The 16600-nt window shown below is 32.5% G+C and overlaps 1 protein-coding gene across 2 annotated transcripts in view; it reads right to left on the bottom strand.

Moving 5' to 3' along the window:
• The window catches only part of CERT1 (ceramide transporter 1), a 140148-nt gene that overhangs the window by 117325 nt on the left and 6223 nt on the right, over positions 1 to 16600 (bottom strand). For both annotated transcript variants that reach the window (XM_074282297.1, XM_074282296.1), the window contains exon 2: positions 12801 to 12935. In XM_074282297.1, coding sequence (XP_074138398.1) covers positions 12801 to 12935 — 135 coding nt within the window. The remainder of the gene's footprint in view (positions 1 to 12800; positions 12936 to 16600) is intronic.

Here is a 16600-nt window from a genome sequence, read left to right on the forward strand (position 1 = left end):
ACAGGACATACTTTTCAGGACACCACTATCCTTCTCCTTCCACCCATTGAATTGTTTATTTTCAGTACCTTTTGCTAGATCTTCATCAAGGTCACACCCTCTAAACCATAGGTATGCCCATCTTTCGGGGCAATCATCTCTATTTCCTCACTTGGTGATTTTATCAGCTCCATGGATTTAATTATTAGCTTTATACTGATGATTCTCAAATCTATCATGCTCTAACATCTGTTACTCTAATATCACATCCAATGACTTTCAGACATCTTGAAGTGAATATCCAGAAGAAATCTGAAACTCAATATGTCAAAAAACAAAACTGAACACAATCTTTCTTGCTGAATCCTCCCCTTCCCCCTTACTTCCTCATTAGTGTAGAAGAGGCAACAACATCTGCCCAGTCTCTCAGGATCTTCAGAATCCAGAAGTTATCCTACTACTCACTATTTCTCACCTCCCATATCCAAACTACTACCAAGAGCCGTCAATTTTACCTCTGTAGTTTCACCTCGAATATATCCTTTTAACTCATCTAAAATAACTTTATTATTCTGGTACAGAAACTCATCAAAGGATACTTGGAATACCTCAATGATCTCTCTCTATGTACATGTATATGTATATAATATAATCAGACACTTAAACCTTTATTGACAGAATGACTGAAAACTCTCCTAGAAACATTTCATTAAAAGAAAAATATATAAAAAGAAAAATTTTAAGAGTATAATCTATTCTCTTATGGTAAATGTACCTCCATCATATAGACAAAGATACAATTTCAAGTTGATAGTGCTTGTAAAGCAACAGGCTCATATTATGCTAATACTGAATCTATGAATTTGTGTCATTATTGAGGAAAACAACATGGCAATATACACTAACTGCTACAACACTGGTCATACACTTTGACTTATTCCATTACTAGAATTATAACCTAAAGATGTTATTGAAAAGAAAGAAAATAGCTTTTTAGACAAAGAACAGCAATATTTAGAATAACAAAAAAAAAAATTTTTTTTAATCAAAAAACAAAAAGCTAAAAACACAGAAGGAATAAAGGATAAAACCATAGTCTAATAACTGAGGAAAGGCTAAAACAGTTTTAACAAGCATATCACCCTACTATCTATCTTTCAGACACCACAGGCAGTCAAAAACCAAACAGTCCTTGAACTATCGAAAGTTATATTCTCCTGATCATAATAGAATATTATTACATTCTTAAAAAACAAAAAAAAACACAGCATGTATGAGAAAACATATGGGGAAACCTGAAAGAAAAGTAGATGCAAAATGCCTACTACATAGTAGGTACTTAAAAAATTCCTATTGATTCACATACACACAAAAAACTAAGTTTTTTTCTTAATTTACTCATTAGTTTTTGACATTTAATTTTATAGGATTTCAATTTAATTTTTCTCCCTCCCTCTTTCCTATCCCCCCCAACCCAAGATGACAATCAATCTGACATAGGTTACACATGTACATATTTATCCTATTTCCACATTAATCATGTTTTAAAAGAATGAGAACAAAAGGGGAAAATATGAGAAAGAAAAAACAAAAATAGTATGCTTTAATCTGCACTCAGACTTCATAGTTCTCTGGATATAGATAACATTTTTTATTGTACATATTTTAGAGAACTGTCAGAGCACTTTATTGCTTGGAAGAGCTAAGTCTACTAAAATTGACCATTGGCATGTTGCTGTTACTATGTAGAATGTCCTCCTGATTCTGTTCATTTCACTAAGCATCAGTTAATATAAATCGTTCCAGTTTTTTTCTGAAATATGCCCACTATTCATTCCTTATATTCTATTACATTCATATACCACAATTTGTTCAGCCATTCTGCAATTGATGGCTACCCCCTTGATTTCCAATTCTTTGCCACTACAAAGAAAGTTGCTATAAACATTTTTGTACATGTGGGTCCTTTTTATCTTTTTAAAAAATTATTTCTTTAGGACCCAAACTTGGATCAAAGGATATAGTTTTATAGCCTTTTGGGCACAGTTCCAAATTGCACTCCAGAATGATTGGATCAGTTCATAACTCCAATAACAATGCATTAGTGTTTCAATTTTCTCCATCTTCTCCAACGTTTATCATTTTCCTTTTCTACCAAATTGGCTAAACTTGATAGTATGAAATGGTACCTCAGAGTTGTTTTAATTTAAATTTCTCTAATCAATAATGATTTGGAACTTTTTAATATTATTATAGGTAGCTTTAATTATATGAAAACTGCTTATTCATATCCTTTGACCATTTATAAACTGGGGAATGACTTGTAGTCATAAATTTGACTCAGTTCTCTACATTTTAGAAATGAGACTTTTATCAGAACCACTGTCTATAAAAAATGTTTTCCATTATTATACTTTCTTTCTAATCATGGTTGTAATTATTTTGTTTACATAAAACCTTTTAAATTTAATGTAATCAAAATTCTTTTTGTATTTCATAATATTCTTCATCACCTGTTTGGTCATAAAATTCTTCCCTCCTTCATAGGTCTTACAGATAAACTATTATTCTTTGCTCTCCTAATTTACTTATGGTATAAGATGTTAATAATTGTTTAGTATATGCTATACTACTTTAGTTTTCCCAGTAATTTTTATCAAATATTAAGTTTTATCCCAGAAGCTAGTCATTGAATTTATCAGTATTGAATTTATATTAGATTACTATAGTCGTTGACTACTGTTTTCTTGTACCTATCTTACCTAGTACCAGATAGTTTTGATGATTGCTACTTTATAATATAGTTTCTAGTAAGATCTAGTAAGGCTAATCATCCCCCTTCCTATGCTTTGCCATTCCCCCCATTACTTCTCTTGACATTCAAGATTTTTTATTCTTCCAGATTCATTGTTATTAATTTTCCTAGTTCTATAAAATATTTTTTAGCAGTCTGATAGGCACAGCAATGAATAAGTAAATTAATTTAGGTAGAATTGTCATTCTTATTATATTAGCTTGGCCTATTTTTCCAATTTTTAAAATCTGACTTAATTTGTGTAAAAGTGTTTTCTGTGTTCATATACTTCCTTTTTTTATCTTGCAGGTAGACTCCCAAATATTTTCTATTGTACCCAGTTATTTTAAATGGAATTTCTCTATTTTTTGCTGCCAGGCTTTGTTGGTAATATATAGAAATGCTGATTTATGTGGAGCTTATTTTTTTTGTCTTGCAAGCTTGTTAAACTTATTTTAAGTCTTTTTTAGTTGATTATCTACAACTCCCAAAATATACCATCGTATTATTGACAAAGAGAGAATTTGTCTTCTTCATTGCCTATTTTTTAATTCCTTCAATTTCTTTTTCTTCTCTTACTGTTAAAACTAACATTTCTAATACTACATTGAATAAAGGTGATAACAGACATCCTTGCTTCACTACTGGTCTTACTCAGAAGGCTTCTAATCTATCTCTATTACACATTAATGACTGCTGATGGTTATACATAGCGAGATAGATAATAGATACTGCTTATCATTTTAAGGAAAACTCAATTTATTCCTATAGTATTGTTTTGTTTTTAATAGGAATGGGTACAATATTTCATCAAAGACTTTTTCCACATTTATTGAGAGGTACTGATACAGTCCATTATGCTTATAGTTTTCCTAATACTGAACCAGTACTTCATTCCTGGTATAAATCCCAGATAGTCATAGTGTTTTATCCTGGTGATACATTGCTACAATCTCTTTATTAACTTTTCTTTTTTTAAAATTTCATATCAATATTAATTAAGAAGATTGAGCTATTAATATTCTTTTTCTGTTTTGGCCCTTTCTGGTTTAGGTATCAGCAACATATTTGTGTCACAAAAAGAATTTGAAAGGACTCTTCCTTTGCCCCATTTTTCAAGTAATTTATACAGTACAGGAATTGTTCTTTAAATGTTTGTGAATATATCTGGCCCTGGAGAATTTTTTTCCTTGAGTTCACTAATGGCTTCTTTAATTTTTTTCCCCAAATTGGGGTAAACTATTTTATTTTCTCTTTTGTTAACCTGGGCAATTTATATTTTTGTAAATGTTCATCCATTTTATTTTGAGTGTCATATTTACTGGCATACAATTGGGTAAAATAGATCCTAATTATTATTTTAATTTCCTCTTCATCAGTGGTGAATTTACTCTTCACTTTTGATACTGGTAATTTGGTTTTCTTCTGTTTTTTTTTTTTTTTAATCAAATTAACTAAAGGTTTATCTATTTCATTGGATTTTTTTCCCCATAAAACTAGCTCTTAAGTTTTATTTATAAGTTCAAAAGTTTTCCTACTTTCAATCTATTAATCTCTTCTTTGAATTTCAGAATTTCTAATTTAGATTTAAGTGGGGATTTTAAATGGTTTTTTTTTCCTTGCTTTTTAGTTGCATGTCTAATTCAACAATCTCCAAATTTTTTGTTATTTTATTCACGTAAGCATTTAGAGATATGAAACTTCCCTTAAGAACATCTATGGCTGCATGCCAGTTTTGGTATACTGTCTCATTATTATCATTCTTTTGGATAAAATTATTGGTTGTTTATATTGAACCACTCATTCTTTGGGGTTGAGATTAAATTTCCAGTTAGTTCTTAGTCATGGTCCTTTATTGTATATAGTTTTTATTACATAATGATCTAAAAAGGATGCATTTAATATTTTTACTTTTCTGCATTTTATTATAAGATTTTTAATGTTCTAACACAAGGTAAAAATGTGTATAGGTACCATATACAGTGGAGGAAAAAAGGTTTATTCTTTTCTATCCCCATTGAATTTTTCCAATGATCTATCATAGACTATTATCATAGACATATTAACTTTTCTAAAATTTTATTCACCACTTTAATTTCTTTTTTTGCTTATTTTGTGGTTACATCTAATTCTGAGAGGGGGAGGTCGAGTTCCTATATTAATATTGTTTTGCTATTTCTTCCTATAACTTTTCTTGTAAGAATCCAAATACTAGGAAAACCTACCACCACCTTTTAAGGTCACTTCTGGTTTTAGAAAATATTTCATCTTTGGGAAGTTCTTCCTGACTAAGAGCTTAAATCAGCCTCCTTTTTAACCTCTGTCACCAAATACCTGAAGACAGCTACCATATCCCAAGGCTCTTCACCAGGCCACTAGCTCTCTTCTAAAGGAGTAAATATGTGTCCATATGAAACCATGGTGCCCATAACTGAATCAAAGGCTCCAGGTGGGCTCTTAGGATGGCAGAGGATTGTGGAAATGTCACCTTTCCATTGGCATAAATTCAGCCCAAATTTTTGGGGGGCTTAATTTTTGTAGCCCTACCTTAATCCATTGCAGACTCATTGAACTCACAGTTCATTCAGATCTTTTTTTTTCAGGATAATTGCTAACTATGTCCTTTCCATTTTATACTTGTGAGATTGATATTTTCCTCTCCTCAGGAAATTTGCCCAGGGTCACATAGCTAGGAATTGTTAAATGTCTAGGCCAGATTTGAACTCAGAGAACCAGCCCTGAAGTCAAGGCTATCTACTGCACCACCTAACTGCCTCAAGGTTGATTTTTTTATACCCAAATGCAAGACCACGCATTTAACCTAATAGGCTTTCATTTCATTATATTTAATCCAATGGTCAAGCATGTAAAGATCATCCAATATATTGTTTCTGTCCTCCAACCCCAAGGTCAATGTCGCCTTCCATCTCTACCTTTATCCAAATCCTTAAGTACCATAAGAGCAATTGCAGATCCCAAGGGTAATCTTCTAAAGACCTCTGGTCATATTGATATTGAGTCATTAATAACTTCTTGACTTCTGACATCCAACCAGTTCTGAATGCATCTGTGTTATTGTCTAACCCATGTTTTTCCAGTTTATCCATGAGAATAAAATGAGATGCCCTCTGAACAGGTATCAGTCCAGGACATGGGGGCACTCACAGTGTTTGTAAAAAGATAGGTCCATCTTTGCATGGGATGAGTCAGAGAAGAATCTTTAGAACTCAATAGCTCTCATGTCTCATGTCCTCTCAGGTCCAGGCATGATGTATGAGGGCTAAGCAGATTGCCCTCTCTAATTATCCTATCTGTCTGCCTGCGCTTTCTCAATCTTATTGGCTGGTTCGTCATTCCCTTATTGCTAAGTGTGAGTATCCCCATGTTACAGGGTCTCCTAATAGGATCATAGGGTTGGAGCTAGAAAGGGGCTTACAGAGCAAAGCCTGGGACTCAAAATTTTGAGTAGATTTCAAGGATTCTGTGAACTTGGATGGGGAATAAATAAATTTAAAAAAAAAAAAAAAAAAAAAAAAAGGATTTAGATGCTATGCCACTTGGTGCATATTGTGTTTGCTATTGATATTACTTCATTGACTATATCTTTTTAGCAAGATAAAGTTTCCTTATCTCTTTGAATTAGATTTTTTTTTTTTTTTGCTTTTGCTTTGCCTGAGATCAGGATTGCTACCTCTACTTTTTTTTTTTTTATTTAAGCCAAATTATTAACATATTCTGCTTTACCCTTTATCTTAACTCGTGTATATCTCTTTGCTCCAAATGGGTTTCTGATTCCATTTTATGAGACTTCATCACATTCAAATTTATGATTACAAGCTATGCATTTCCCTCCATCCTACATTTTCTCATTTATACTCTTTCTTTCATTCTGTCCATCACTAATTTTGCTTCTGACCATCATCTCCCAGAAACTGTCCTCCCTTCTATCAATCTTCCTTCATTTTCTTTTCCCTTTCTCCTACTAACTTCTCTCCATTCTTTCCCTTTTCTACACTTCTCTATAAGAAGTCCAATAATTCTTAAATTCTCTTTCCTGGATCTATTTTCCAGTTCAATTGTTTCCCAATGAGGTAGTTTGAATTTTCTTCTTTTTTATTCTTTTTATTTTGTTTGATTTCTTCTTATTGTTTCATAGTCTTTAGCTTCCATTTGCCCAACTTTAGTTTTTAAGGTATGATTTTCTTCAGTTTTCTTTTGTATCTCCTTTTCCATTACTTCAATGGATTTTTTTTTTTTTTTTTACATTTGGCCAACTGAATATGTTTAGGAATTGTTTTCTTTAGTCTTTAGTTTTCTTTTCCAAGCTGTGACTTTCTCTCATATACTTCATTTCTTTTCCCAATTTTTCTTCTATTTCTCTTATTTGACTTTTAAAATCATTTTTGAGCTCTTCAAGAAGGCTTTTTGGGTTTGAGACCAATTCATATGTCCAATGAGATTTTTTTATGTAGGCATTTTGTCCCCTTCTGAGCTGGTGTTTTGATTTTCCCTGTCACCATAGTAGCTTTCTATAGAAAGCTTTTTTGTTTCAACTTGTTTTTTTTCTGGCCTATTTCATGACTTTCAAAATTAAACTATGTTCCTAAGATGCAGAGGGCATATCCCAAACTTCTTGTGTAGGGTCAATGATTTTGGGTACTAGGATAACCCGACCTGGTTACACCTGCTATTGCCTAGTTTCTGGGACTGGCAATCTGCCTCCTAAACTGGGGCTGGAGGTTCCACCATTGGTCTGCTGTGCTACTGTCCAAGTGAACCAGCCAGAGGTCTGTGCTGTGACTTTGACCTGCCCATTGCCTAGCTTGGATATCATCTGCATTGGGCTAGGCTGTGCTCCCCTTTCACCCAAATGAGAACGACCTTTCCTGAAGTCCTTTTAAGCTATTTGAAGCTGGAAAATTGTTTCACTCTCTCTTTGTAGGTCCCATTACTCTAGAGTCTGTTCAGAGACTTGATTTAAAGTTGTTGCTGAGGAAAATTGGAGTTCATGAAACTGCCTGGCTTCTCTTTGTCATCTTGCTTTTGCCCTACTCCCTGTCCCCAGTTTTAAGGGGAAAAAAAAAGCAAAAGTGAATATGAAAGTAAACAATGTTTCACTGTTTTTGTAATAGATTGTAACGTGCATTTTAAGAAATGAAGTTCAAGGTCTTATACATAGTAATTTTGTTTTTATACTTAGATGTCAGTAACCTTGAGCAATAACAAAAAGTTTACAAAAAAAACAGAATTCCCTTGAGATTCCTTTAAGGAAAATGTTTTTCAATTTCCTTATAGTATAGAAACACAAGGAAATGAAAGGCTAAATGAGGAAAGATTACTGACACCAGATAAAGTATATATGCACTATAAGCAAGGTTTTATGATAGTCAATTTCAAATGATAAGCAACTTACCATCAGAGTTTGCTATAACACCTAAGTCTCAATCTCTGGGAGTGTAAAATAGCAGCTATTTAATTTATATCATGTAATCCTAACAACTGTACTAAGGAAATGGCAATATTGTTTTGGGAGCAAGGAGAGAATAGAGGGGGAAATAGACAGGGAGGAGAATGAAGAAACCTGTACTTTCAAAAGTTACAGATCTTAAAGTTGTATGAGAATAATAAGTTAAGAGAGATATGGAGAACACCACAGTATAAAAAGAATGTGTCCAAAAATATCATATGCTTTGAAATTTTGCCTCAAGTTGACTTTACAGCCAGAAAAGGGGTGATAAATATTTCCTACTTTTCATCCTCACAATATAGCAGAGCCAAAAATACAGAATTCTAAATTGTGCCATTAGTACTGCAGTTCATTTGCATAAGTTGATTCCTGTGGACTATAGTAGGTATCTATTTTTATAAAATTTCTATAGGAAAAAGAGTTTGAATCACTGATTAGTTTGTGAAAACTTTAAAAATATACCTACTAAACTTTGTATTGGACAATAAGGCATTATTTGTTGTACTCCTGAACAAATTAAAACAAAATTTTATTTAGGTCCTAAATCTTCATTTCTGGTTATTAAATGCACACCATGGATTATAAAACTGATAAGACAACTAGTACCAACCCAAAATTATATTAGTTTCTCCTAAAGATGAGAAGAGATTCAAACATAATCCTTTGGACTGCCAAAGAAATATAACTTCTTACTAGGCAGCCCTCAATACCCCTAGGGTCAGAGCAGAACTTAAAAGGACAATCTTCTACTAATTTAAAAATATTCCCTTTCACTTATATTTATTACTAAAAGCAACATTATTTCTTCCAAGTTCCAGTACTGCTCACAAAAAATTAGATTCCTAGCAACAAAGTTTTATAAAAACAATGACAAATACAACAAAACAGATGTTTTGTAAAGAATACCACCAGAGAATTTAACAGGGCAGAGTATAAAATTGGGAATGTGTTCATTTGAAACAATAGTAGTATGACGGAAAGAGCACTTAAGCCTATGAATCAGAACTTAGTTCTGCAAACCAGCTGTGTAATTGTGGACAAGTCATTTTAGTACTTACCTGTAAAATAAAAGTAATGTCTTAGATGATTTTTAAGGTCCCTTCATACTAAATTTATATGGTTCTACAATTCATTAATAGCAATCACTTAAAAAATTCGGAACATAAGCATGTTTCCTACTGCAAAACTCAATTCAAAATTGACAATTATTTTTATTTGCCTGTTTTGAGTTTCCTTTTGCACCATCAAATTTGGTAGTATAAGCAAATACTAAGTGTTTAAGCTTATATGTCCAATAATTGTTTACACCTCACTTTTATGCATTAAGCCACTACACCATTCCAAAGAGTCCTTTCTCTTTTTCCCACTCTATGAAAAAATTCATACTATTAGGCTGAATTTCTACTTAAAGCTTACTGTGATTAGGAACATTCTTCTTTAAGTACATTTCTATTCTGAAACTTGTCACCTAACCCTAAAATCTTAAATCTCCTTATATGGTTATCTCTCTAAAAAACATAATTTACTCAGGCATATTAGACATATTCATTATGTACAACTCTTGTCCATGCCTATCCATAGTTTTGCCATGGGGTAAGGAGTTGACAGGGATGTTTCACTTAATACACTGCAGACTTTAACTTCCCTTGAAATTAAAGTTAATGAAGTATTTAGTCTGCCCAGTGGTTATTACTAGATCTCATCGTGTGACTAACTCTTTATCTTTTTGAATATGTTTCTTTGATGACATCCTTTATAAAAACTTCTCAGAGGAAGAATACTAAGAGGTAAGAAAATGAATAAGAAATTCTATACCCGTGAGAGAAACAAACAGTATGAAATAGAAAGGCATTAATGCAAAGTTTGGCAGGAATTTAATGTATATGAAAGTGAACTGAATGAAATAAGTCTTGGAGGGTAAGATGGAATCAGACTGAGGAGGGACCTTAAACGTTGGGTAAGGAGTTGGTTTTTATCATAAAACTGGAGTTCTTAATTTTTTTTTTTAATGTTATGTACACCTTTCGTTGTCTACCAATTTCCTGCATTCATAAATGAAAGAAAATATCAATTTTCAATTAGAGATTAGTGAAAATAAAGATATAATTTCCTCCTTTCCCATCAAATTCATAAACTTCCTGAAATCTATCCACAGATCCCAAGTTAAGAGCTCTATCTTAAATACAATAAAATGTACTGAAGGCTTTTTATCAGGGAAGCAACAGGGTCAGTCTTAGGACTTACAGGAAGATAACTTGTATAGTTTGTGGAAGATGAATAGATGATCATGATTGGAGGATAAAGGAGTGACAAAACAAGCTGCAAAGGGTGGTGCAATGTTGAAATAAATATCAAATGGGGGCCAGCTAGGTGGCGCATTGGACAGAGCACCAGCCTTGAGTTCAGGAGGACCCGAGTTCAAATGTGGTCTCAGACACTTAACACTTCCTAGCTGTGTGACCCTGGGCAAGTCACTTAACCCCAGCCTCAAAAAAAAAAAAAAAAAAAAAAGAAAGAAAGAAAAAGAAAAAAAAAAAAAAGAAAAGAAAAGAAAAGAAAAAAGAAAAAGAAAATAAACTAAAGCCTCTTCTTTGGGATCCTAAAACAAACAACAACAAAAAAAAAAAAAGGCAGCTAGGTGGCGCAGTGGATAGAGCACCAGCCTTGAATTCAGTAGGATCCGAGTTCAAATGTGGTCTCAGACACTTAACACTTCCTAGCTGTGTGACCCTGGGCAAGTCACTTTATCCCAATAAATAGATAGATAGATAGATAGATAGATAGATAGATAGATAGATAGATAGATAAATGAATGAATGAATAAATAAATGAGTAAGTAAATAAATAAATGAATGGATGAATGGATGAATGAATAAATAAATAAATAGGTCAGTAAATATCAAATGTTGAAATACTACCAGGAAATTTGAGTTTTAGTATTAGTCCACTCTCAAATATAACATGACTGCAAGAGTTAATTTCTTAGGCTTATAAAAATCCATATTATTCATACTTGTGTCTTCTTCCAGATAACAGCCCTGTAAAGTAGCATTGATCTAATAATTCTAAAAAAATTCATCTCTGTACTATAGATAAAATTGCATTTCAGAAAATCCCAAAGACCTTGTTATACCTAAATCACATTTAAATGAAAATCTAACATAGGAAGGTGTGATTAATTTTATTTGTGTTTATATGATATATATGTGAGATATATTAAAAAAATACACACACACACACACACACACACACACACACACACACACACACACACACACACATTTATATATTTGTAATCTTCACCATAGAAGTTCTTTGTAGTGGGATGCTTTCTTCTAGTCGCTTGAAATACTGGGTATTTGGGATGGATGAACAATAGCGGAAATGCCAGTCACAAAAAATGGTAAAACATTTTCAAATGTTTGTTTGTATTGTCTGCTTTAAATGTATCACCATCAGGTTCTGCTGCTTCATTCCCAGATCATATCCTCTTCTTTCTATCCCATTAATCACTAATCTTTGTATGATTCTTCCTCTATCCTCCAAATTCTTTTTCATTCTCACCGTGTCTGCTAATTGACTAATTCTCCTACTTATTTCTTTCATTCTGTACCTTGCTAAGATGAGATCTGAGCTGCAAATGCAATTAAAAAAAAAAATCTGAATTCAAAGTATTTATAGTCAATATCCTGACATAAAGACAAGAACTTACAGCACTGAAGGAAAGCATATCTTTTAGTTGTTAGAAATATAATAGCATCACCCTTTAGTTCCTTGCATACTTTGCATATGATATAGTTAAATCTCAATGGAATGGGGAAAAATACACCCAAACCACTAACCTAATCCCATTATATATAGGCTTTGAAAGTGAAGATCTTAGCATGGATAGTCACTGCTTATGACAACATATACCTTTGCTAAACTACCTTTCCCTGCCTTCTTTTTTAAAAAAATTCTTTTAAATAGTACTCTTGGTAAGGTAGGGAGGAGTGATATATTTGGAAACCAGCATGTTGCGACAACAAAAGATAAAATTAATAAATTTTTGGGAACAACATAAATTAATCATTGTCTCTAAATACTTTCACACTAACTCCTAATTGGATGAACTTCTGTATCCTAAGTTATTTTAGTCCTAAGCTATTTAAAAAATGAGAATCTATATTATATATGGATAAATTCCATAAGCCTTTTAATAGCACAGAAAGGTATATGAAATATTGCAAATAATACTTCTTTCCCTTAATCATATAATTCAAAATTATGTTAGATTTTCAGTAATTAGCATGAAACCTAAAGTTCACCTTTCAATTTCAGAGTAATATAATAATCTGTTATGAAAAAAACATCCTTCCCTGCACAGAAAATAAGTATTCATTCACTTCTAAACTTCAACAGATCCTTTTCAGATGACTGATACTCTTTGGCTGCCCTCCTGAAACCCTTTAAACCTTCTAATTCCACCAGCAATTACACAATATATAAGTTATACAGTGTATAAAGTTTGTAGCACAAGCATTTTTAAGGTAAAAATATTTATTTGAAAAGTGAACTCACCGTAATGACAGCCTTGCTGAGACAGATAGATCCCCGGCAACCATACTCTGTCTCATCTTCAGATTTGTAGTAACTCAGAGTATTATTTTTCAAAACTACCCAACGATCCTGCCACCCATGAATGTAATTTGTCCACTAAGGGAGGGAAAAAAAAAAATGAACAATTTACTGAATCAATAGTTAATTAAATTTTTACAAGTTTGACAATTCTATTTAAATTAATCTATGTATTTAGTGCCTTACCAATCAAACTGCCAAAAAATTGCTGTTATAGAATTAGAAAAAAATAATACCAACATTCATCTGGAAGAACATAAGGTCATGAATGTCAAAGGAATTAATGGAGAAAAATTGCAAAGGAAGGTGGCCTAGCTATACCAGAACAAAAACTACATTATAAAGCAATGGTTATCAAAACCATTGGTACTGGCTAACAAATAAGAATAGTTGATCAGTGGAATAGATTAGGTTCACAAAACACAAGTCAATGAATACAGTAATCTAGTGTTTTATAAACCCAAAGACTCAAGATTCTGGGATAAGAACTCACTATCTGACAAAAAGTACTGGGAAAACTAGAAACCAATACAGCAGAAACTAGGCATTGAACAATATCTAACACCCTATATATACCAAGATAAGGTTGAAATGTGTTCATAACTTAGACATAAAGGATTTTATTAGTAGAACATTAGGAGAAATTACAAAACAAATTAGGAAAACAAGGGATAGTCTATCTCTCAAAATTGTGCAGAAGGAAGGAATTTATAGCCAAAGAAGAACTAGAGAACATTATGAAATGCAAAACGTGTAATTTTTTATTATATTAAGTTAAAAAAGTTTTTGTATAATGCAGCCAAGATTAGAAGGGAAGCAAAAAACTGGGAAAAAAATTTTATATCCATGTTTCTAATAAAGCTCTCATTTCTAAAATATATAGAGAATTGACTAAAATTTAAGAATAAAAACCATTTCCCAATTGATTAAAGCCTCATTTCTAACATATAAAGAATTGACTCAAATTTATATTATTAATTTAGTTATTAATTATATTTTATAAAAATTTAATATTATATATTGATTTCTTCAGATGAAGAAATTAAAGTCATATGAAAAAATGTTCTAAATCATTACTGACTAGGGAAATGCAAATTAAAGCAATTCTGAGGTACCACTTCACACTTCTCAGATTGGCTAAGAGGATAGGAAAAGACAATGAAATGTTAGAGGGAACATGGGAAAACTATGATAGTTAATAATGTAAGTTACACAAACTTTCCCTTTACTCCAGGATTGTAAGACATGCAAAAAAAAAAAAAAAAAGGCAACAAATATGTAATAATCCCTTGGAGTACCCCTTAAAAACTGGCGGATGACTATGAACCTGTATCAGTGATCTTTAAAAAGTAAGAACATGGGGGCAGCTAGGTGGTGCAGTGGATAGAGCACCAGCCCTGAGTTCAGGAGGACCTGAGTTCAAATCTGATCTCAGACACTTACTACTTCCTAGCTGTGTGACCCTGGGCAAGTCACTTAACCCCAGCCTCAGGGAAAAAGAAAAAATTAAAAAGTAAGAACATATAACAGATGTGCTAGGAATGAAAGGCAAAATATCTGAATTTTCAAAAAGAAGGAAGCAAATGCATCTTTAAACTCTAAGCCAGTGCCTTTTCTTTTTCTCCATTTCCTGGAAAAATTGCAACTGTGATTGAAACACATCCAGAGAAAGAACTATTGAACTCTGATTGCAAACTGAAGTACAATTTTTTCAATTTTTTTTTCCAATATGGCTAATATGGAATTATTTTTGCATGATTTTACATGTGTAATAGATATCTTGCTTGTCTTCTCAATAAATGGGGAAAGGGCTGGAGGGAAAGATTTTGGAAGTTTAAAAAAAAAAGAAAAAAAGAAACAATTACTATCTAGGAAACAAGTGAATCAACAGGTTTTTTTTTAATCAAGAATAGATAACGTTAGATTAACCAACCCCCTCTCTTATTTTTGGACAGGGTTAAAAGTCTAGAAGATCAAAGGAATGCCACACACAGAGTTTACTCAGATTTCAATTTATTTATTTATTTGGAAAGTAAGATTTCAATGGCCATTCATAAGTCAATCCCACAGATGACTGGCATGCAAGGTTTGAACTGCTCTATTTCTGACCTGAACTGATTTCCTACTTCTTAGGCAGTCATATGATTATTTTCCCATCCACTCGCTGCCTCACGTTGGTATGGGGCTTAATAAAGATGTTCCATAGATTTTAGCTCTACTTAAGTTCAGAATTTCAGAAATGAAGAGATTTACCAAGATATATCAAACATAATTAGGGGAGATATCAAACTAGTTGAATGGCAAGATTAAAAAAAAAAAAAAACAAAAACAAGTCTTTAATGAGTCATTGTCAACTTGGAAAGAAGCACTCTAGGGCCTCAGCTCTGTGTCTTTTAAACTTTTAAAAAATCAATGATATATAATTATCAAATTAGTAATCTGGGAAGGACTGCTAACAACAGATATTTGAAAATCCAAAAAGATCTCAATGAGCTAGAATGTTGTGTTTAATTCAATGAGATGAAATCTAGTAGGGGAAAATGTAAAGTCTTTATACTTATATTTTAAAAAATAATTAACTTCATAAATGCATGTTGTGGAAGATTCATGGTTAGAGAGCAACCTATCTGAAAAAGATCTGGAGGTTTAAGTGAATTGCAAGCTAAATATAAATCAGCATGACACAGAAGCCAAAAATACTAAGAAGATCTTATACTACATTGAGAAATACGGTTTCCATAAAGAGGAAGAACGTAGTCCTACTGTACTTTGCCCTGGGTTAGTATCACAGCAACAATAATGTGTTTACTTCTGGACATCACACTTTAGGAAGGACATTAATGAACAGGGAACAAGAACTGGAGATATTTAGCCTGAAAAAGAATCAAAGTGAACATGAAAGCTGTCTTTAACTATTGGAAGGGATGTAAAATGGATCACACTTATTCTTCTTAGCCACAAAGCAGAACAAGGAGAAACAAATGAGCTACAGTGACTAATTTTTAACACAATTTTAAGGAAATATTTTCTTACTATTATAGATTTCCAGATGTAGGGGGAGAAGAGTGAGAGATGGAGTTTGGGCTCCTAATGGGTTTCCTCTAAGTAGGCATTTTGCAGGTCAGGGTTAAATAAATGGCTCAAATATTCTGCAGTAGAGATTTTTATTCAAATATGGTGAACTGTGTTCTGAAATAGAGAAGGAAAGATTCTTCCAGCTACCTTAGGGGTCCCTGAGTTCTTGGCCGTCATTTTGGAGAGAATATTACTTGGCGAAAGTCACACAGATTTGAACCCAGGTCCTCTGACTCTATATCTAAAGTTCTTATCACACCAATCTCTGCAAGATTCTTCAGCTGTCTAAACAAATTCTCCTATATCAACTTTACTACTCTTAAATACAAACAGGAAAAAAAAAATAAGATTGAAGCAGAGGCTTTAGATTCTAATGCAGTTTTTCTACTGTTCTTAAGTTTCCATTGCAGAACTCCCTCATTTTTCATTTGGGTATTATCATTTTCACAATGTTTCTTCCCTATTCTTCTTTCTTGTCTCACTGTCTACCAATTATGATTCTTTACATAAAGAACATTTTTTTTTTTGGGGGGGGGTGTTTTGAAATAAAAGTCATGGCCATATAGGTAAAACAAATTTGCTTAAATATTTTCCTTCTAATTCCCTATTATCTCAATTAAAACCAATATTTCACCATCTGGACTAACACCTACTTCAAGTCCAATTCA

This window comes from Sminthopsis crassicaudata, chromosome 1 (assembly GCF_048593235.1).
Source record: "Sminthopsis crassicaudata isolate SCR6 chromosome 1, ASM4859323v1, whole genome shotgun sequence".
Lineage (NCBI taxonomy): Eukaryota > Metazoa > Chordata > Mammalia > Dasyuromorphia > Dasyuridae > Sminthopsis > Sminthopsis crassicaudata.